A 22,824-nucleotide genomic window follows, 5' to 3' on the forward strand; every position below is an offset into this window, starting at 1 on the left:
CAGGGGCTCGCCCGGGGTCTGTGGGTGAAACCCCAGAGCATGCATGCCAACCAATACCAACATCCAGCAAGCTTGCTATGGCGCGAGGTTAAAGGGAGCCTGTATTTTAGGAAAACGCCCTCTGTTCCATCTGGAGAAGTGACCCCCCCATGAACACACCTTGCCCTGGGACAACACCCCTTCTTGCATGGGCCTCCACATCTGGAAAGAAGGAAAGAAAGGCCCAAGATCCCTGGCCTTACAGAGCTGCCTCTCCTCCCATGGGCTGGGCTCTGAGCATGGTCTGGGGGCAGCTGGAGGTGTCATTGAGAACACAGAAGATAGACCACCACCACGGTTTTATTAAATAAATGCTCAGTCTAAGGCCAGGTTAGGCGGACAGGTGGGCAGAAGGCGGAGGAAGTGCAGATCATGGGCACCTCCCCCGCGGTGAGCAGTGGGGGGCCCGCCTGGGGAGGCAGGGACCACCAAGGTAGGCAAGCAGGATGCTCCGGGTGGGAGGGGCTGATGGAACCACTAGAGTCCATTCTGCGTGTGCCGGGAAAGGACAGAACCCATCTCGCCGCGATCTCACCGGTGGTGCTGGAAAGCTCAGTGTGGTCCCGAGACCCCACACCTCCTGCCCCTGGCCGGGCCCCCCGTGCCCAGCTCAGCAAGTGTGGGATCGACCAGCTGGCGGCTGGCCTGCTGTCACTATCTTTCCAACAAGAGCTCGGGTTGAATGGCAACAACAGGGAGAGGGGATCCCATGCCTGCAACCTGTGTTTTCCACGAAGATCCATGCTCCCAGCCACCCAAGGCAGGTGCCTCAGGTCTGCCGGGCCTCCTCTGCCTGCCCCAGCTGGCATCTGAGTCCTCTCTCCGGGGGCACTGAAGACGCTGGCACCCTGGACTCCAGGGTGCCAGGCTGTCCGGAGCAAAGGGGAGGGCAGAGGTCTTCATGCTCCCTCAGGCAGCAGGACTCAGTGCTGACGCCCAGGTTCTGACTTGCCCAGGAATTCCCTAGAGACGAGGACAGCCGTCAGCCAAACCCTGAGCCCACACCAGAGGTCTTGCCTCCTCCGTCCACCCAAGGAGGCTGAGAAAGAGCCTGGAGGACCACCCCCTCTCAGAAAGCCTGAGTTAATAAGCAGGGCACCAACGGAATCGGCCCGGTCAGATCCCGACCCCGCAGGAAGAAAGACGAGGTCATGGGCTACTATTCTTTGTTCTAAACTCTAGAGCTGTACTCTGGGCTAAATTTTCTATGACCTATTCCTTTTATGCTGGAAAAATCACAACCCTAGAGCGATGAGCTCGCAGTCCCCGCTCAGCAACCCAGGTCCCTGATGCAGGAAAGGGCAAACCACGAAAGAAATGAGGCAGCCACAGGAAAGCTGAGGTGTGACGGCATAAAACTCACTGAGGGCCAATTCCAATACCTCTAGGCTCAGCAACCCCAGGAAGGTAAAGTCGCACGGCCCCCACCTCGGCAGCCTGCATTAGGCCACATGGCCAGCAAATAGGGGACTGCCTGTGCCTGGGATGGGAGGCAAGGAGGCCGGGCCGCGCCGGCCTGAGGGATGGGATTCGCCCCGCACAGAAGCCCGGGCTGCTGAGGTGGGGCCAGGCCTCATCCAGTCCAAACTGCCCTTTGCCTCCATCTCCCCCTTCACGCTTGGGCTCTGCACCCGGGCACGGGATGGGTGCCACGGCCCCAGCTGCTGTCCTGGCCCCAGACTATGGCTACCGCGGCAGGGCCAGGAGCACAGCTGAGGACAAACGGGCTTTGGAGCGCCGGCCCAGAGTCTCGCACGTGCATATGCACTGGGGCAGGACCTGACGGGCGTGTGGGAAGAGACTGGGGCCTGACCCGCAGCGGCTGGGGTGCATGTCCGCGCACTGGACGCTCCCGAGGTGGGTGTCGATGCAGCCTGCACACCCACACCACAGGGAAGTCACTGCCCTGTCTTGATCACAGGAGCAGTTCAGGAGGGAGGGACGATAAACCCTCAAGCCCTCTCTAAGTGACTCCTGGCGCCACAGCGTCAGGGTCTGTGCCTGCCGCGTGCCTGGCCTGAGCCCTCACCACCCAGGGCAAGCCCACGGCGAGGGGAGAACGCCTCACCTCAGGATCCGTGGCAGCTCGGGGCTCTTGTAGATATACTTGTGCCTGTAGCCGAGGTCTGAGTGAAAGGGTATAAACTGAACTTTGAAGTCTCGGAAGCTTCGAGATGGAGCGGCGATGTTGTAGAGCTGGGATGAGGGGGAGACGGGTCAGCACCCACACGTGGCAGCCCCGCTCGGTGGTCTCCCTGCTACAGAGACCGGTCAGCGGCTGCCGCCTCCGTAGAGCAGCCCAGACGCCCGCCAACAGCACTGCTGCCCCGCAGCCTGCACGGCCAGGGCTGGGGCGCGGGCGCTCCCTGGCCCGACGTGACACCCTCCGTCTGTGGCCTCTCCCAGATGGCCCTTCTTCGGGGGCAGCAAGGTGGATGAGGCAGCCTCATGGGAAGAGCCGCCTGCCGTGCAGTGGTGCGTGGCCCGGCTGCCCGGAGCAGCCCTGAGGGCTCATCCCACGGGCTGGGGCTGGGCTGTCTGCTCAGACTTTGCCGTGTGCCCGGGTCAAGGCCCGCCAACAGCCTGGCTCACGATCTGTCCCGCTCAGCCCCTCCCTCCCACCCCAGAGACAGCTGGGCTCTGCAGGGCTGAGCAGAGGTTGCTCGGCGGCCCCGTGTGCCCGGGCTCACTGGAGGGAGGGGACCTGGCCCACCCGGGGCCTCACCCCCTCTAGGCTGACCCTGCCCGTCACCGTCGCCGCGCCAGATGGTGCCATCCCCCACACCACTCACCTACAAGTCTGATGCTGCTCCCGGCAGCAAAGGCAAAGCAAACTCAGCAAAAGCAAACACGGAGGCCCCACCACAGCATGGTGTTCCTGACATCAGTCCCGTCCCAAAGCAAGAGAGCAGACAAGAGGTTCTGCATCCGGTCTGACCGGGACCCCCGCCTGGGGGCCAGGGGAACCCTCCTCCTCGAGGGTTCTTTTCCTCCAGCCAACAAGGGGCGAGCCCTCCTGGCTGCGTACCCAGTAGCCAAGTCTCTGTCGGGCCAGGACCCCTGTGCAGAGGCCGGGAGCCATCTGCTTACTTCTCCATTTCCTCTTGCCACCCTCTAACTTTGCGGATAAACATTGACGGTTGGCCCCCACCCCAACCCTGCTGCTGACCTCCCTCACCCTTCTCTTCTTCACAAGGGGCACCTGGCGGCAGCAGCACCCCGTCCACATCCGCGGATGCCCGGGCCGGCCTGCGCGGGAGACTGCCCACGCCCGCCCGCACCGGAGCCGGCACCCGCCACTCACCTTTCTGCCAAGCTGGAAGGGCACGACCGGGTCGTCCTCAGCATGCAGGATGAGCAGGGAGCAGGAGATGTGCTTCACACTGCGGGAGGACATGGGACTAGACCAAGACCCCAGGCAGAGGACCGGCCCTCTGGGCCCGCCTGGGGCAGGCACCTGACTTTAGTGCGGGCTTCACCCCGCACTGGCTCAGCAGCCAGAACTCGACTGGCTTCTCACTAGAGAACTGCGAGTTGATCTCTCAGATATTTCCACCACCACCTATTCAGTCAGGTCTAGAGCTCGATTCATTCACCAAATCTGGCCCCGGTGTATTTTCTGGAAACTGAAAATGATTATTTTTGCCACTAGACCTATTCTTTAAAAGTTACAAAATGATATTTACAAACCCAGTAACTGAGGTGGACCGAGAAACTTACCGCAAATGAAGGTCACTAGAAATGTGTGGGTAAGAAAGCCCACACCCTCTAATCTGTCTTTACTGAAAATGACATTTAAGGTCACCGTGAATGTTTACAAATAAATTAACATTTTCAATAGGTTCACACGATCCAAACCCTCCAGCAAACCATGGATGGGCTATGGGACTGGACAGGCCCCGGAGTCTCCTGGCCGCCCCTCACTGAGCAAGCCTGGCACCGGGCAGGCCCTGGGCTACGGACGCGCAGCCCATCTGGCGATCGGTGCCCTGCTCGCAGCACACACGTGCACATCTCCCTGCATTCTGCCTCCAGAGAGGAGCGGTTCTGCGCTGAGGGTCACACTTTGACAGCGGAACTGCCCATCTTCCCAAGATTTCCACTGTAAGTAGTATGTCCTAACCCTGACCCTCTCTAGAAAGGCCTGGTTCACAAGCTGTTACCTTACAGCTGCCCAGGTGGGGGCTCGTGACTTCCCATTGGTGCAATACTGCCAGCCCCTCAACGTCCAGCTGGGAACCGGGCCAAAAGGCAGCTTCGGGGGGCCCAACACTCACTGTGGTGCTTGTTGTTGGAATCCAGTTTTTTTCAGATCATTCTTGAAGTTCCAAAACAATATTTATAAACAAGCAGCTGTTTTGCTTATGCCTGTTCAAATGTTAGTTTGCTCTATTTTTAGAACCAAAACAAATAATTAAGGGGGAAAATATTCCATTTTCCACATTTATTTCAGACTGTAGATTTTTAAATGTTAACTGAATATTTATTTTTTTTTAAGATTTATTTATTTGAGAGAGAGAGAGAGAGAGAGAGAGACAGTGGGGGGAGGGGCAGAGGGAGAGAATCTTCAAGCAGACTCCCCACGGAACCCGACATGGGCTCGATCCCACGATCCTGAGATCATGACCTGAACTGAAACCACAAGTGAGCTGCTCAACGGACTGAGCCACCCAGGTGCCCCAGTAGAAATATATATTTTTTAAGATTTTATTTATTTATTTGTCAGAGAAAGAGAGAGACAGCATAAGCAGGGGGAACAGCAGAGGGAGAGGGAGAAGCAGGCTCCCCACTGAGCAGGGAGACATGGGGCTCGATCCCAGGACCCTGGGATCATGACCTGAGCTGAAGGCAGATGTTTAACCAACTGAGCCACCCAGGCTCCCTAGAAATTTTTTTTTTTTTAAGATTTTATTTATTTATTTGACAGAGACAGCCAGCGAGAGAGGGAACACAAGCAGGGGGAGTGGGAGAGGAAGTAGCAGACTCCCAGCGGAGGAGCCTGATGTGGGGCTCGATCCCAGGACTCTGGGATCACGCCCTGGGCCGAAGGCAGACGCTTAACGACTGTGCCACCCAGGCGCCCCCTAGAAATATTTTTAATAGTAAACTGTGTAACCTCTTTCCACAATCAAACAGAAATCAAATGGCAGAGGCAGTGTCATTTTTTTGAGTAATGGTTCCCCTTATTGCTCTAGGACCTGTTAAAAGTTCTGATTCTGACAGACTAGTTTCCAAATAAAACAACCACATGGACGTGTTGTCCTCCTGTTGCTTTAATGCTACCACGGCCTTTTCAAACCCCTTTTACCTCGGCTGCAGCTCTCGGCCTGACCTGCCCTTTATGAAGGTCTGATGGGTAGAGAAGAACCCCAGCATGCAGAATCCATCCTATTTGGTTAAGGTGACTAGTCCTGGGGGTTCTCAGTGATTTTTTTAAATTGAAAAATGAGGTATTGTACCACAGTACTCACTTTTCATCATTTGCAAATTTAATTCCACTGCTTGTAATGGGGTCGAGGAAGAACCAGTCAAACCCAGGGAAGTATCGATAAATCTGAAGGCGACATGGAAACAACGTGCAGAAGCATCAATTAAAATAGCCACGGAGAAGGCCGAGGTCGAGGGTTCAGACAGAGGGTGCTGAGTGCCCAAGGGTCTCCCCTGCTTCCGACGAGACTGACCTGAGGCCCCACCAGAGCTGTGCTGGGGTGCCCCACTGCGCCCAGACCAGACTCGGTGATTAAGAACTGGCCACGCGTGGCTGCCCACAAACAAAATGGGCTCCCACGCCTCGGAACAGCAGCAGGGCAGGACCAGCTCGGGAACAGTACGTCTCACACACGTGAGGGCTTCTGCCCCTGGGAAAACAGGGGTCCATGTGACTTGGGAGTAAAGCAACATCAAAGAAGACTATCGAGGATTCCTCCGGTCTGCAACAGAGCACCCTGAGGTCAGGTGAGGGGCCGACCCAGCCCCCCAGAACATATGGCCAGCCAAGAAGCAGTGGGACAGAAGAGGACACAGGCCCCCTCTGGGCCAGGCTTGTAAAAGGAGGGTCCAAGGCCTCAATCCTGGCAGGTAAGGAGGGCCTGAGTCACCCTGGGATCCCCGCCAGGGTTCACCCGGGGTGTCACGTGGAGACACGACTGGGAGAGCCTGGCTGCGGCGCACCTTCCATGCGGACAGGGAGCAGGGGAGCCCACCGGCTGCCTGTCTGCGGGAGCAGCCAGGACAGTTGCCGCCGGCCGGGGCTGAGCCCCACGGGGCAACAATGCCAGGTAGGCAAACCATGCCTCAGAGGCAAGGCCTCCGGGGGGTCCTGCTGTCCTTGGACAACCCAGCTGTGAACCCGTCCTTCTGCCTGGTTGCAGAGTTTTAAAATTCCCAGGCAGCTCTGTGGTCAGGCCAGTGCCCCACGCTAAACAAGGATTCATTTTTATTTTGCACTTATTTTCTTAAGAGTTACCTTGACAGTAATTATTTTAATAATAAAAATAAGTCAATTTTTAAAAAGATCTGTACTTGCCACTGAGAATGGATGGCTCTTAGCTTCTTCACGTATATTAGTGAATGGAGATTCCAATATAAGAGCATCTGGAGGTGTCTCTAGATAAATAAAACAAACGGGGGGCTGTAAGGTGGGCACGAAGCCCCCATGGACACCTGTGGGAGAGGCTGGTCCCAAAACTGGACCGTGGACCCCAGGCACCCCACCTCCAGCCAGCCTTGCCCCACAGGCCCTCCCGTGCACTTGGTACGTAGAAGTGCCCACCCAGGGGCTGCACAGGGGACTCTCAGGTGGCTGTGAGCTACTCCCAAGAACCCCATCCACTGAAGCCATGTGTCAAGAGCCCAGCCCTGACGAGGCTCGGCCAGCTGCTCAGGAGTCCATGGGGAATGCAGGCTTGGGGCAGCTGAGGGCTCACCCAGACCCCGGCCTCCATGTCCAGCACACTGGGGTCCGAGACAACACCCAGCACTGTGGCTGCGCTGCTTGTCCATCAGCCTCCACCTCCCAAGAACCCAAGCGGAGCCTGGGGCACAGCGAGTGTGCGTAGACATGCCGCCGGCCCCGCCCGAGCCCTGGGACCAAGAGGAGCCCGTGCCCCCCCCCGACCAGGACTCACACCTCCACACAAGCCCTACCTCGCTCACAGAGGCGCCGCACCAGATTTGTCGCCACTCTGAGAAGGCAGAAAGAAACAGTTCAGGTGAATGATGACGAAAGTTGTTTGTGGTAAGACTGTTCTAGTCTTGAAAGTGGCCAGAGAAGCTGTGGGATCTGTGAAGCGACTGGTGGGGTTCGGGGCTGGGGGAGGGCATGGACAAAGATGCCCCAGGACTGCGACTGCGCCCTGCTGCCCCTACCATCAGCCACCCCCTCTGGCTAGGAGGCCAACCACAGCCCTCAGACCTTTTGCCGTCCCAGGACCACACTGGGCAGTCCCAGGCAGACAGCTGCAGCGAGATGGGCTGCTCCCCGCTCTGCCTGGGCTCCTCTCTGCGGGCACACGGCCACTCTCCCGGCACTTCCCAGCCCGCAGGCCCCGCCCCAATTGTAGCACACCGTCCCAGGTGAGCAGCAAGGGGAGGAAGGGGCCACAGCCACTGCACCCAAAGGAAAGGCCGCTGGAAAAGGGATGGCTGCTGAAGGCCTCGGGACTCCGGGCGCTGACAGCAGTGCTCCTTTTAGAAACACTTTGGACCTTCCATCAGCAGAAGTGATTCAGGCAGTCCCAAATGGAATATTAAACTGCTTCCCCCATCTTGGCAGATGTAGGAAGGGAACCACGCACTGCTGCCGCCACTAAGTGCTCTGGGAAGTCGTACAGGCTGAGTGGCCAAGCTGTTTACAAACGGCCCTAGTTTGCATGTGATCAAAACCCCGGGCCTCAGGTTGGCCAGTCAGCACCTGCATTCCAAAGCCAGGAGATGCAAAGTCCGAGTGCCTGGTCTCACTCTGCTCTGAAGACAGCTCCCTGAGGCACACCCCTGGACTGAGACGCAAGTGTGCCCATCCTCCCTGCACAGGGAGACGGCTGCCCCACAGCTGCCTGTGTGTGTCTCAAGTCACTTCTTGGGTGGAACGGTTAAAGTGGTGCAAGCTCTTCGTGGTCTTCTGTGGCACTTCATCCCTGCCCCCAGCATGGGAATGAGGGACGAGGTTTGTCGGGACTCATGGTGTCATGGGAACCAGAAGCCACCAGGGCACTCTTGGAGAGACCTGGTGAAAAGTCACCCCATGGGACCTGCTCCCCCATGACTCCACCATGCTGTGAACTCACCCAGTGCCTAGCGAATGACCCCAGATATACAGGGGGTTGTCTCCACTTCTTGCTTTGATCCAGTCAAAAACATGGAGCGCGTCATATGTCATGCCTCGCTCCGATGGTGTTCCTACCGAGTCACCCCAACCTGGCGGGGGAGAAGCAGCAAGAGGAAGAAGTCAAACCCAGCCCATAGAACGTCTTGAGGGGCAGGCTCATCCCCGTCTTTCTCAACAGGCAGCCCAGGCTTGTCTGGGCCAACAAAAGTCTCTGCCACCATCATTCACAACCCCATGCAAGGGGTGTCTGGACAAGCCTGCTGCTTCTCCCACTTCCTCAGCCAGTTACAACCCCTGAACCCAAACAGCCATCCACACACCCTTATCTAAGTCTCGATGAACAACTGTGCAGACAGGGCAGGCAGACCCACAGGCTCCTGCGGGCAGATGGGACAGCAACCTCCCCAAACCTTAGGGCTTGCTGGTAGCTGGCCCAAGGTGAAGGGCCAGTGAGACCCCAGCCTGCCCAGGAGCCGCTGCAGGACAGGAGCATCCCCAGGGGGCCCTTGAGCCCAGTTTGGATTCCATGGCCAGCGGTAGCCCAGCTAAAGACAGATGTGGGGAGTCAGGCTGGGGGCGGGGGCAGGATTCCAGGCTCTAGGCAACTCTGACCCAGAAAGGGAAGCGGCTCTTAGAATAACAGAGGAAAGATCACCATCTCTGCCCCCAGACTGCATCTTCCCCCAGGGCCCTCCCCCCAGGCTCCTGGAAAGGGCAAGGGCCACTGTTGTTTCCAGCAACTCAGCAGTGAGTCATCATCAAATGATCTGAAAGCACCACAAGGCTCGAAAAGAGCCAGTTCTGCCACATAAGCAAAACCCAAGTTCGTGGGCACAGTAAGCCACCTCCCCTGGGCACCCCAGATGCCAGACTAGGGAAGGGACTACGTGAGAGACAAGGTCACCCTGAGAGGTTCAGGGTGTGGACAGGAGGAAGGGACACAGAAAGACAGAGACTGGGAGAAATGGGGCTGAGCAATGCAGAGACTAGATGAGAACTGGAAAGAGGAAGTGCTATGAGGAATTTCACTTCCTGGCAGAAGCACAAGCAGGTGAAGAAGGCGGCGGCCACTCTTTCTATCTCCCTGAGGTCTCTGGCACACTGCAGGCACAGAAAACCCTTTCCAGCACGGAGAAAAGGATAAGCAGGTGAACTGCTTTCCAGATCCTTATCTGTAGTTTTTCCCAGCCCAGAACTTGCGAACACTCTTCGGTGAAAAAACCATCCCTGCGGTAGGCGGAGCCACCACTCCCCAGAGGTCCGTGTGCTCATCCCTGGAGCCCGTGAATATGTTAAATTGGGACTGAGGCTGCAGAAGGAAATGGGGCCGCTGATCCGTGGACTGCGACCTGGGCGGGGACGGGCTTACCAGTGTGGGGACGAAGTAATCACAACGGTCTACAGGCCAAGTAAGAGAGAAAGACAAAAGTCAGGGTCAGAGACCAGACTCCAGAGGCCGTGCAGCTTCGAGCAGCTGGAAAAGGCGAGGAAATGGATTCTCGCGCAGCACCTCCTGAAGGGGCTGGCCCTGCCAACACCTGGACTTTCACCCAGTGGCTAAAGGTTTTGGACTTGTGACCTCACGAACTGCAAGATAATAAATCTGAGCTGCTGTAAGACATCACGTTTGTGGCAAATCGTTACAGCAGCAAGAAGAAACTAACAAGACGCCCGCACCTCAGTCTGAGGGTATGGACACCGCTACCCTCCCCCAGCAGGTCAGGCTAAGCAGGCCAAGCAGCCCTCTGCCGCTGAGACTACAGGAGGCCACGCTCCTCACAGGGCAGCTCTTCCTGGCTCACTAAGGTGCACCGTTCTCAGCCTACAGTAACTGCCGGTTCTGCATCTCTTCAGCAGCAAAGCCCTCTGGTTCATTCAAGAAAGAAAAAATACTGAGGGGCAAGAAGTTCTTTTTCCTGCTTTCAGAACTTTAACGAGACAAGCTCTTCTGCCCACAAAATGTGTCTGATGACCAGCTTTGGGGGAGTCTGAGTCCAATAAAGAAAAGACGTTATTTTCTACATTTAAAATGTTGCTCAGGGATGCCCCTCGTCTGCACACAGGACACACACGGGAGGACTCTGCCCCCTCACCACCTTACTACCACGCTCGCCATCACTGCGGGTCAGGGCACCGCAAGCTGCTCGCACCACCTCACACCTGCACCGCAGACCTTGCTGGGAGCAGTGGGAGGGTCCAGACTCGCACTTGCAAAAGAACTCACCTCTGTAGTCAAAGGTGACCACGTGGTAACCAAGGGAACTCAGCACCTGTAAAGTGAAAAGTAAATACCTGGGCAACAAATGCACACACCTCTTACTAAACCCAGCCTGATTTCTGTCTTTCTGCCTGCACACGGTGGGAGCTTAATAAAGACTGTTACCACACTGCCCATTCCCCATGATAAAACCCACATGTCAACGGCTGCTACAGGAGACGCAGACGCCCTCTGTCTTAGGGACGTGGAAAGAACGGCTCTCCCGGTGCTCAGACCACGGGGGTACCTCCACATTCACATGGGCTCACAGGTAGCCCCCCGCCAGGGCAGACACCCTGAAACCAGAGACCCAGGAGGAGGGGCACTACCGTCAGACACCGCATCTGGGATCCTTACTGCAACCTAGCATTTCTCAGACGACTCCAAGCTTTTGTTGAATGTTTCTATTATTAAACACAAAATCCCTCTAGATGACGTGATCTCCTGGACCAGATGATCACTCACGGCCAGCACCTGAGCCCTCCTGGGGTGTGCTCCGAGCCACATGGAAGCGGCCAGCCACCAACATCCCCCAAATTCACCTGAGGGAGGTGTGCTCCCTTCTCCTTCCCCTGCCCCAGGACAGCCTGTGGCAGCCGCTACCCTCCAGCCCTAAGCCTCCTGCAGAGTCTGCCCCCGGCAGGGCCACACTTGCTCCAGGTGCGAAGCCTTCTAAGAACAGAAACCTCTGCAAGCACACCCCCTCCCTGACCGGATCCAACTCAATCAAGGAACAAACCCTCCCACAGCCCACAGCCGCGCCTGGCCTCGGTGTATGAGGGACAGAGCAGTGCCCACAGATGCAGGTGTTCCCTCGAATTTGCTTCTGTCCCTCTCTGCCAGGTTAGCCACCACGGGTGTCCATCCCTGTGAGGGGAGGACCAGGGAGATGTCCCTGGAGGCAACCGCACACGTCCGGCTCTAAGGCTCAAGCTTCCAAAGAGGACAACCAGGCAGAAGTGGGGGTCTGAGCGCCTGGCTGGGAAACCCGCCGGTCCCTCTACCAAGTCAGCCTGGATCTGGTTCTAAGGTGAGACTTCAGTGTGGCAGAGCTCCTGACCCTGCAACTTGGCAGGAGTGTGGCTCCTTGGCCCTGGGTGCTCTCCATTAGTTTTAGAGGAGAAACACAGCATTTAACAACAATTGCAAATGCCTTTATATAATTGCCAATATCTGGCATATGATCAACAAAGTCCATTCATTCTGCTTTTGCTGGCTCTCACTGGAGGCAGCGGTATAGGGACGCATTCCATGGCAGAGGCTTCCGTGAAGGCAGTGTTGGAAAGGCCAAGCTGATCCATCTCTCACAAGCACTGCAGGGACTCCCTCTGTACGAGCCTCCTGGGAGGAGCAGGCGGGAAACACCACTTGGGCAATGCGCTTTCCTTCCTACACCTTGTGGAGACCACTCTCCTGTCATGCACACTACGTATGTGGCTCTGCCTTTCCCAGACCCTGCATATACCAATCTGCCCATTGTACACCTGTGGACGCCACTCCGCACGTCCTACACTGCGCACACCGCTCTCCCTGTGACACACACCGCGTACGTCACTCTCACTGTGTACACCGCTCCGCCCCATCACACAGCCGTGGGCGCCACTCCGCACGTCCTACACTGCGCACACCGCTCTCCCTGTGACACACACCGCGTACGTCACTCTCACTGTGTACACCGCTCTGCCCCATCAGACAGCCGTGGACGCCACTCCGCACGTCCTACACTGCGCACACCGCTCTCCCTGTGACACACACCGCATACGTCACTCTCACTGTGTACACCGCTCCGCCCCATCACACAGCCGTGGGCGCCACTCCGCACGTCCTACACTGCGCACACCGCTCTCCCTGTGACACACACCGCGTACGTCACTCTCACTGTGTACACCGCTCCGCCCCATCAGACAGCCGTAGACGCCACTCCGCAGGTCCTACACACTGTGCCGTCTTCACCTACCTTGTAAAGTTCCACCCGGTGGTCGCCTCCTCTAGAGCGTCAGGGAAAAGGAAACAAGAGTGGGTGTTAGCACATCTTCTCAAAAACGCAGGCCCCAGAGTCAGTACTGGAGTGTCTGGGTCCTTGGTGACTTGGTCCCCAAATCCATACAGGGAGGGTCAGTAGGGGACAGGTGACCTCCTTGCAGGGCATCATAGTGGCTCCGGGCTTGTTTCTGGCAGTACCGCGACAAGCAAGGGTGAGTCTTAGCACTTTGGGGTATCTCTTAATTATTGCCTTACTTCTATTTTTGACTAGATAATACATGGGCACAATACAAAATCCAGAAGACACAGAGGATACACAGCCAGCCCCCCACACCTGCCCAGCATCCAGCCCCCCCTGCAGCTCCTCGGTGACCAGCATGTAGGCAGAAGTGAAGGCACTTCTTTACTCGACATACACTCTACGGCCTCTCACTTTTCACTTAGTAATTCCCAGCCAACTTCCAGAACTCTTTTTAGCGGTGGTTCACCTTCCTTATCTTGCAGTCAACCTGCTGTGAACCTAAGTTTTGCTGCCATGGCCAGCCCATGCTGATGTCCTTTTGCATACGTGTGCTCCACATGTGGGATACGTTCCTACGCATGGAACCGCGGGTGGAAGGTGTGTGTGATCATAAGCCTGACAATTACTGCCCAGGCGTCTTCAGACGGGCCGTGGCCCATCTCCCAAATCCACACCCACAGAGCAGTGTGTAGCAGGCATTTCTTATTACAGGTGATAACAGGCTTGCATGCATTGAAACCGCTCCGTGTGTCTATACTTCTTTGTCCGAGGACTGTCTATCCCTTCTCACTTTGTCCAGCTGTTGGTCAGCTATTACTGTGGACAAACACCAAAGTGGAGATGGGGCCACCTCAGGAAGGAAAGCATGTCAGCGGGTGAGCTCACCCTCTCCAGACTTCTCAGCAGTGTTCCTTTCTTATAGTGAGCACCCTGGCCATTTCTCTGTGGGGTGGGGAGGGCAGGGAGGGTCCCTGAGACAGGAATGAGACGGAGGAAAACCAATGCAATGCAGCCACAGAAATACAAGGGAATGAGTTTCAGGACTAGAAGGAAATACCGCAAAATGTTTTCAGTTATCTCTGGAAAAGTTCACGGTGGCTCTTACCTAGATTGTTCAAATTCCCTACCTCGAGCAACAAGAAAAGGGGTTTAGCACGTGACACAGCGCACAGCAGTAGCCGGAGACTGGCTCGCGGGGAGCCAGGGCCGCTGCAATCCTGCCAGGCCATGGGGCGCTGGCAGGTCTATGCATGCTGTCTCTGGGGACGGGGAGAAGACAATAACACTTTCTAAGTCACAGTGCTCCTTCAAACCCGAAGTTGAGCCAGACTTTGTCTTTTTTACCATGTGACTGGCATTGCTAAACTGAACCTTACTCCCAATAAACTACAAAATGTTCTCATTTATAGGAAGATGTTACCAGAGTGGTTATAAACACTTGCTCTTTGAAAAGCAGAAGAGAAACCCACTGTAGCTTGTCCCAGACAAAGAAGAAAGCAAACTACCAAGTGCATGCATGATTCAGCAGCTAAGCGCTGTGCTCCGCAGCCTCATACACCGTCCTCGCGGGCCACCCTTTCTGGACTTCCTGCAGTGTCCACTGTGCAGTCCTCGGCCCCGACACCACCAGGGTCTGCTTGCCCCCACCCCTACTCTCTCCTCCCCCGGCGAAAGGCCTGTGAATTGTCTCCTTGTTGGATCTGCCTATAAAATGACATACCCCCGGTCCACCACAGCAGCCAAGGCGCCACACTGACCCTTACCCGGGCCCTGCTTAGCCCTGCCTCCTGCCAGTCCTGCTGGCTCTCTCATGCGCCCTAAGGAAGCTGCAACAACAGTGACCCTCCCGGGGTTTTCAGACAATGCTCTGTTCAGAAAATGTACCTCCTCCTTCACCCATGCTGCTCTCCCAGAGATTCTTCTGAACAAGGCCAACCATGTGGGTAGAAAAAGCCAATTCCCGGTGAATCTGAAGGACATGCCATTAAAGCCACTCTTTTTTTTTTTTCCAAAAAAAAGACTTTATTTATTTGAGAGAGAGAGCACAAGTGTACGAGCAGGGGGAGGAGCAGAGGGAAAGGGCGAAGCAGACTCCCTGCTGAGGTAGGACTCGATCCCAGGACCCTGAGATCATGACCTGAGCTGAAGGCAGATGCTTAACAGACTGAGCTGCCCAGGTGCCCATAAAGCCACTCTTGAAAAGCATCTGGGATAAACCTGAGCAACGGCTTCACCTGCCACAGTCAGTGCCTTGGCAACAGCCCGGCAGGACACACTGGCACTGCTGGCACACAGCTGAGAGACAGAACTCACACCCATCCCAACCCAACAGCATGGTGGGGTAACCTGCATGGATGAGTTTACCTGTGTGCACCCAGCTGGGGTCCCTCTGGCCTCCCTCTGCTTCCAGCTGTCCCTCCTTTGATGTCACCCCGATTCCTTCTCAGAATTCACTGCCCCTTTCCAGGAAGTGTGCCTCCCCCCCAAAGGGCATACCTGCCAGTGAGAAGGTGCCAGTCTGCCTGCGACCCTCAGACTGGGATGACACACACGGCTGGTGAACAGGAGACAGCATTCCCCAGGGGCACTGCGGCCCCAAAGTGTCACAATGACCCCTCTGGGGAACCACCGCTCCTTACTCACTGAGAAATCTTATTCCCTAAATCACTGGCCCTCCCTTTGCCCTTCAAATTACGTCAGGAAGAAGGAAACACCCCACTCTGGCCGAGGACCCGGGTCACTGTGACAGAGACGCAGCCTCCTCCATTCCCCCCGGGTGCGAGCCCCAGATAAGGGGTTTCTGGACACAGCTTCCCACATCTGCTTAACACGGCGGGTGGGGGTGGTTTCCCAAGGAAACTGCACCTGGGCCCACCTTGCCTACAGCTCTGCTCTGCTCTGCTCTGAGCTTGTGGGAACACCGCTTCATGGGAGTTTCACCCTGACCCCTTTCCCCCAAATCCCATAAACTCTCTGCCTTTTTCTGTATTCCTGGGATGCCGCACGGCCCGACTGCCTGTACACTCCCTCACTGCAGTGGGTCAGTAGACCCAACCAGGCCAGCACTGCAGGGAGAACACGCTGTGCGGTCTCCTCTTCCTCACCTTGTGCCTGCATTCCCGTGCAGGTACAGGATGATAGGGTGGCTGGAAGCCAAGGCATCCTCGTACCACATCTGGTCCTTTCCTTGGGCATCCTTCCACCAGACAGCAGGGACAGTGTGCCTGGAAACAGAAACAGAGTGGAATGGCATCATCAGATGAGGATGACTGTTGACAGAATGACACAGGATCAGAGTCACAACTGAGCACAGAGCAGACGGGAGGCAAACTGCCTCCATGACCAGAAGAAATAACTACAGAACTCCAAGCTATAGTGATGGCTTCTGACAGCCTTGGCAGGAGATTTCCCGACTTGTACCCGGGCCCTGCTGGGCCACAGAAACTCCCTTTGGTAGCAGGTGGGCAGGGGTGGGGTGGGTGGGGGTGGAGTTTCTCCCGTGTGAACTGGACACTCTGTAAGGTAAGATCTAGTCTGGCTTGTTCAGCAGGCCTTCACCTGGGCCTTGCACAGAATGAGTGCTTAATAAATACTAGCTAAGTAACACCCTTTCCCCTCATACATACCCATATTTTTAAGCTGTACACAATTTTTCATTTATTTTTATTTAAATTCAATTAATTAACATATAATGTATTATTAGTTTCAAAGGTAGAGGTCAGTGATTCATCAGTCTCATATAACACCCAAAGCTCATTACATCACATGCCCTCCTTAACACCCATCACCCAGATATCCCATCCCCCTACCCACCTCCCCTCCAGCAACCCTCAGTTTGTTTCCTTTTTTTTTTTTTAAAGATTTTATTTATTTTGAGAGGGAGGGAGAGAGAGAGAGAGAGCAAGAGAGACCACAAGCTGGGGTGGGGGGAAGACAGGGAGAAGCAGGCTCCCCACTGAGCAGGGAGCCTGATGTGGGGCTCGATCCCAGGACCCTGGGATCATGACCCAAGCCGAAGGCAGACACTTAACCATCTGAGCCACCCAAGTGCCCCTACGATTAAGAGTCTCTTACGATTTGTCTCCCGCTCTGATTTCGTCTTGTTTTATTTTTTCCTCTCTTCCCCTATGATCCTTTTTTTGTTTCTTAAATTCCACATATCAGTGAAATCACATGATAATTGTATTTCTCTTATTGACTTAAAATTTTGCTTAGCATAATACCCTCCAATTAACATCCACGTCCATGTAAATGGTAAGTATTCATCCTTTCTGATGGCTGAGTAGTATTCCAGTGTGTGTATGTGTGTGCGTGTGTACATAAAACACATCTTCTTTATCCATTCATCGGTTGATGGACATCTGGGCTCTTTCCATAGTTTGGGTATAGTGGACGTTGCTGCTATAACATTGGGGTGCAGGTGCCCCTTTGGATCACTATGCTTGTATCCTTTGGATAAATATCTAGTAGTGCAATTGCTGGGTCGTAGGGTAGCTCTACTTTCAACTTTTTGAGAAACCTCCATACTGTTTTCCAGAGTGGCTGCACCAGCTTGCATTCCCACCAACAGTGTAAGAAGGTTCCCCTTTCTCCACATCCTCGCCAACATTTGTTGGTCCCAGTCTTGTTAATTTTAGCCATTCTGACTGGTCGTGAGGTGGTATCTCATTGTGGTTTTGATGTGTATTTCCCTGATGCCAAGATATGTGGGGCATTCCTTCATGTGTCTGTCGGCCATTTGTATTCTTCTTTGAAGAAATGTCTGTTCATGTCTTTGGCCCATTTCTGACTATATTATTTGTCTTTTGGGTAATGAGTTTGATAAGTTCTTCATATATCTTGGATACTAGCCCTTTATCTGATAGGTCATTTGCAAATATCTTCTCCCATAATATAGGTTGCCTTTTACTTTGTTCACTGTTTCCTTTGCTGTGCAGAGCTTCTTATCTTGATGATATCCCAATAGTTCATTTTTGCTTTTGTTTCCTTTTCTATTGGAGACGTGTCTAGCAAGAAGTTGCTGTGGCCAAGGTCGAAGAGGCTGCTGCTGCTTGTGTACTCCTCTATCATTTTGATGGATTCCTGTCTCACATCGAGGTCTTTCATCCATTTAGAGTTTATCTTTGTGTATGGTGTAAGAGAATGGTCCAGTTTCATTCTTCTGTATATAGCTGTCCAATTTTCCCAGCACCATTTATTGAAAACTGTCCTTTTTCCATTGGATATTCTTTCCTGCTTTGTCAAAGATTACTTGACTATAGAGTTGAGGGTCCATTTCTGGGCTCTCTAATCTGTTCCACTGATCTATGTGTCTGTTTTTGTGCCAATACTATGCTGTCTTGATGATCACAGCTTCGTAATATAGCTTGAAGTCAGGCATTGTGATGCCCCAGCTTTGGTTTTCTTTTTCGACATTCCTCTAGTGATTCAGGGTCTTTTCTGTTTCCATACAAATTTTAGGATTGTTTTTTCCAGCTCTGCGAAAATGTCAATGGTATTTTGATAGGGATTGAATTGAATGTGTAGATTGCTCTGGGCAGCACAGACATTTTCACAATGTTTATTCTTCCAATCCATGAACATGGAATGTTTTTCCATCCCATGTCTTCCTCAATTTCTTTCATAAGTGTTCTGTAGTTTCTAGAGTATATATTCTTTTCCTCTTTGGTTAGGTTTATTCCTAGATACCTTATGGTTTTTGGTGCTATTGTAAATGGGATCGATTCCTTAATCTCTTTCTTCTGTTTCATTGTTAGTGTATAGAAATGCAGCTGATTTCTGTGCATTGATTTTATATCCTGCCACTTTGCTGAATAGCTGTATGAATTCTAGTAATTTTGGGGTGGAGTCTTTGGGTTTTCCACATAAAGTATCATGTCATATGTGAAGAGAGAGAGTTTGACTTCCTCTTTGCTAATTTGAATGCCTTTTATTTCTTTTTGTTGTCTGATTGATGAGGCTAGGACTTCTAGTACTGTGTTGAATAATAGTGGTGAGAGTGGACATCCTTGTCATGTTCCTGGCCTTAGAGGAAAAGCTCTCAGTTTTTCCCCATTGAGAATGATACTCGCTGTGGGCTTTTCATAGATGGCTTTTATGATATTGAGGTATGTTCCCTCTATCTGTACACTACGGAGAGCTTTAATCAAGAAAGGATGATGTATTTTGTCAAATGCTTTATCTGCATTAATTGAGAAGATCATATGGTTCTTGCCTTTCTTTTTATTAACGTAGTCCATCACACTGATTGATCTGCAGGGTGGTTGAACCACCCTTTCAGCCCAGGAATAAATCCCACTTGGTCATGGTGAATAAACCTTTTAATGTACTGTTGGATCCTATTGGCTACTATCTTGGTGAGAATTTCTGCCTCCATGTTTATCAGGGACATTGGTCCGTAATTCTATCTTTTGGTGGGGTCTTTGTCTGGTTTTGGGATCGAGGTAATGCTGGCCTCTAGGGTTTGGAAGTTTTCCTTCCATTTATATTTTTTGAAACAGCTTCAGAAGAATAGGTATTAATTCTTCCTTAAATGTTTGGTAGAAGTACCCTGAGAAGCCATCTGGCCCTGGACTCTTGTTTTTTGGGAGATTTTTAATTACTGCTTCAATTTCCTTGCTAGTTATAGATCTGTTTGGGTTTTCTGTTCTTCCTGTTTCCGTTTTGGTAGTTTATATGTCTCTAGGAATACATCCATTTCTTCCAGATTGTCTAATTTGTTGGCACATAGTTGCTCATAATATATAATTGTTTATACTTCTTCAGTGTTGGTTGTGATCTTTCCTCTTTCATTCACAATTTTATTTGGGTCCTTTCTCTTTTCTTTGGTAAGTCTGGCCAGGGGTTTATCAATCTTAAAATTCTTTCAAAGAACCAGCTCCTAGCTTCATTGATCTGTTCTACTGTTGTTTTGGTTTCTATTTCATTGATTTCTGCTCTAATCTTTACTAATTCTCTTCTCCTGCTGGGGTTAGGCTTTATTTGCTGTTCTTTCTCCAGCTCCTTTAGATGTAAGGTTAAGTTGTTTATTTGAGACCTTTCTTGTTTCTTGAGAAAGGCTTGTATATACCTCCTTCTTAGGACCTTTGCTACATCCCAAAGGTTTTGAACAGTTGTGTTTTCATTTTCATTTGTTTCTTTGAATTTAATTCTTCTTTAATTTCCTAGTTGACCCATTCATTCTTTAGGAGGATGCTCTTTAGACTCCATGTATTTGAGTTTTTTCCAAATTTCCTCTTGAGATTGAGTTCCAGTTTCAAAGCATCATGGTCCAAAGATATGCATGGAATAATCTCAATCTTCTGGTCCTAGTTGAGACCTGATTTGTGACCCAGTATGTGATCTATTGTGGAGAATGTTCCACGTGCACTTGAGAAGAGTGTGTATTCTGTTGCTTTAGGATGATATGCTCCGAATATATCTGTGAAGTACAGTCCAGTGTGTCATTCAAACCCTTGTTTCCTTGTTGATCTTCTACTTAAATGATCTGTCCATTGCAGTGAGTGGGGTGTTGAAGTCCCCCACTATTGGAGCACCTGGGTGGCTCAGTCGGTTAAGCATCTGCCTTCAGCTCAGGTCATGATCCCAGGGTCCTGGGATCAAGCCCCACATCAGGCTCCTTGCTCAGTAAGAAGCCCGCTCCCCCTCCTTGTGCTCTCTGTCAAATAAGTAAATAAAATCTTTGAAAAAATAATAAAGTCCCTTACTATTATTGTATTATTATCTATGTGTTTAATTTTGTTATTAATTGGTTTATGTAATTGGCTGCTGCCATATTAGGGGCATAAATGTTTACAATTGTTAGATCTTCTTGTGGTATAGAATCTTTAATTATGGTGATTGACATGAGATGAAGGACATCTCTTATTACAGTCTGTTTTTTTTTTAAGATTTTATTTATTTATTTGACAGAGAGAGACAGCCAGCGAGAGAGGGAACACAAGCAGGGGGAGTGGGAGAGGCAGAAGCAGGCTCCCAGTGGAGGAGCCTGATGCGGGGCTCGATCCCATAACGCCAGGATCACGCCCTGAGCCGAAGGCAGACGCTTAATGCCTGAGCCACCCAGGCGCCCCCATTACAGTCTTTGGCTTAAAATCTAATTTGTCTGATATAAGAATTGCCACCCCAACTTTCTTTTGATGTTTATTAACATGATAAATGGTTTTCCACCCCCTCACTTTCAATCTGAGGTGTCTTTGGGTCTAAAATGAGTCTCTTGCAGACAGCATATGGATGGGTCTTGCTTCTTTATCCATTCGATACCCTGTGTCTTTTGACTGGAGCATTTAGCCCATTTACATTCAGAGTAACTACTGAAAGATATGAATTTAGTGCTTTTTTATTACCTGTAAAATCACTGTTTCTGTATATTGTCTCTGTTCCTTTCTGGTCTATGCTACTTTTTGGCTCTCTCTTCACTTAAAGGATCCTTTTTAATATTTCTTGCAGGGCTGGTTTAGCGATCACTTATTCTTTCAGTTTCTGTTTGTTTGGTCCTGGAGGCATTTTATGTCTCCTTCTATTTTGAATGACATTCTAGCTGGATAAAGTATTCTTGGCTCCATATTTTTTTCATTTAGCACCCTGAATATATCAATGCCAGTACTTTCTGGCCTACTGGGTCTCTGTGGATAGGTCTGCTGCCAGCCTTATGTTTCTACCCTTATGGGTTACAGACCGCTTGTCCAGAGCTGCCTTCAGGATTTCTCTTTGTCTTTGAGGTTTGCAAGTTTCACTATTATATATATGTCAGGATGTTGACCTATTTTTATTGATATTTGAGGGGGGGGTTCTCTGTGCCTTGGACTTGGATGTTTGTTTCCTCCCCACATTAGGGAAGTTCTCTGCTATAATTTGTTCCAGTATACCTTCTGCCCCACTCCCTCTTTCCTCTTCTTCTAGGATCCCAATTATTCTAATATTGTTTCATTTTATGGTATCATGTATCCCTCTGCAGTTGCTCAGTCCTTGCTTGGACAGCAGTCGCCCAACCGCGCCACGGTTCACAGTTCATGGCCACCCCGAGCTGAGAGCCCAGTCTTGGGCTCACTGATTGCAGTCGGCTTCCCGGCTCTAATATTTGGGAGCTCTGCCGCACTCAGGCACCCCCAGTCTTCCTGTGACCCGAGGATCCTGAGACCACACTGTCCCACCTAGGATTTCACCACCTGAGCGCCTTTCAGGCAGCGACGTCCCTCCCTGGAGCAGACTTCTAAACATTCTGATTTTGCACTCTGCTGCTGTATCACTTTCCAGTAGCCGGCTTACAGAGGCTCCCCTCCCTCTGCGGCTTATCTTCCCATATATCACTCGGATTCACTTCTCTGCACCTCCTACCTTGCAGAGTGGTCACTTTTCTATTTGTAGAGTAGTAGCTATTCTTTTCTTAGATCTCTGGTTGAGTTCACAGGTGTTCAGAATGATTTGATAGCCATCTAGCTGAGCTCCTGGGACCTGATGAAACCAAGTCCTCTGCCATCTTGGACTATCTAGTCTAAGCTGTACACAATTTAACTCACAACCACTTAAGATAGTTCGTGCTGTCAGAGGCCATAATTCAGCGACACTGATCTTTATGAGCTGGACTAGGAGCTAGACATCCTTAAAGCACCATTTCTAACGGACAGCAGATTCCAGAGCCTGCTCACAAGGCATCTGGGAGCAGACCCATCTCTGTAGGAGGAGATGCGCAAGCCAACATACTACACGGATGGACTGGTGTCAGCCCAGCTCATCCCACACCTGGCCGGGCAGGTGCACTCAGTCTCTCTGGCCAGAACTCTCCCTTGGGGAGATGGTCTAGTTAATCTGAAGTCAGTCCACATCAAATACTGTTAATTGCTGGGGAGGGTCTGAATGAATAAGGGTTTTGTTTGTTTTTAAAGATTTTATTTATTTATTTGACAGAGAGAGACAGCCAGTGAGAGAGGGAACAGAAGCACGGGGAGTGGGAGAGGAAGAAGCAGGCTCCTAGCAGAGGAGCCTGATATGGGGCTCGATTCCAGAGCACCGGGATCACGCCCTGGGCTGAAGGCAGACGCTTAACGACTGCGCCACCCAGGCGCCCCTGAATGAATAAGGTTTTTCTGTAAAACATATTCACATTTATTAGCAAGAAACTTGAAGATATTAAACGGCCATTTTTAAATTTCCTAACTCTTAAGTTCCAGCATTTCACTTCTTCTCCTTCTCCTTCCC

At 52.1% G+C, this 22,824-nt stretch overlaps 1 protein-coding gene across 1 annotated transcript in view; it reads right to left on the bottom strand.

The window, feature by feature from the left end:
- Window positions 1-321: 321 nt before the first annotated feature.
- The window catches only part of ABHD12 (abhydrolase domain containing 12, lysophospholipase), an 84,901-nt gene continuing 62,398 nt past the window's right edge, over window positions 322-22,824 (bottom strand). Inside the window, exons 4-13 of the mRNA XM_045810895.2 lie at window positions 15,732-15,851; window positions 12,580-12,610; window positions 10,590-10,635; window positions 8,325-8,454; window positions 7,186-7,223; window positions 6,566-6,645; window positions 5,511-5,593; window positions 3,344-3,422; window positions 2,108-2,235; window positions 322-1,002 (exon numbers count right to left, since the gene is read on the bottom strand). Coding sequence (XP_045666851.1) covers window positions 963-1,002; window positions 2,108-2,235; window positions 3,344-3,422; window positions 5,511-5,593; window positions 6,566-6,645; window positions 7,186-7,223; window positions 8,325-8,454; window positions 10,590-10,635; window positions 12,580-12,610; window positions 15,732-15,851 — 775 coding nt within the window. The 3' untranslated portion in view covers window positions 322-962. The remainder of the gene's footprint in view (window positions 1,003-2,107; window positions 2,236-3,343; window positions 3,423-5,510; window positions 5,594-6,565; window positions 6,646-7,185; window positions 7,224-8,324; window positions 8,455-10,589; window positions 10,636-12,579; window positions 12,611-15,731; window positions 15,852-22,824) is intronic.

The sequence above is a fragment of the Ursus americanus genome, chromosome 22 (assembly GCF_024610735.1).
Source record: "Ursus americanus isolate L20-20 chromosome 22, mUrsAme1.1.p, whole genome shotgun sequence".
Classification (NCBI taxonomy): domain Eukaryota; kingdom Metazoa; phylum Chordata; class Mammalia; order Carnivora; family Ursidae; genus Ursus; species Ursus americanus.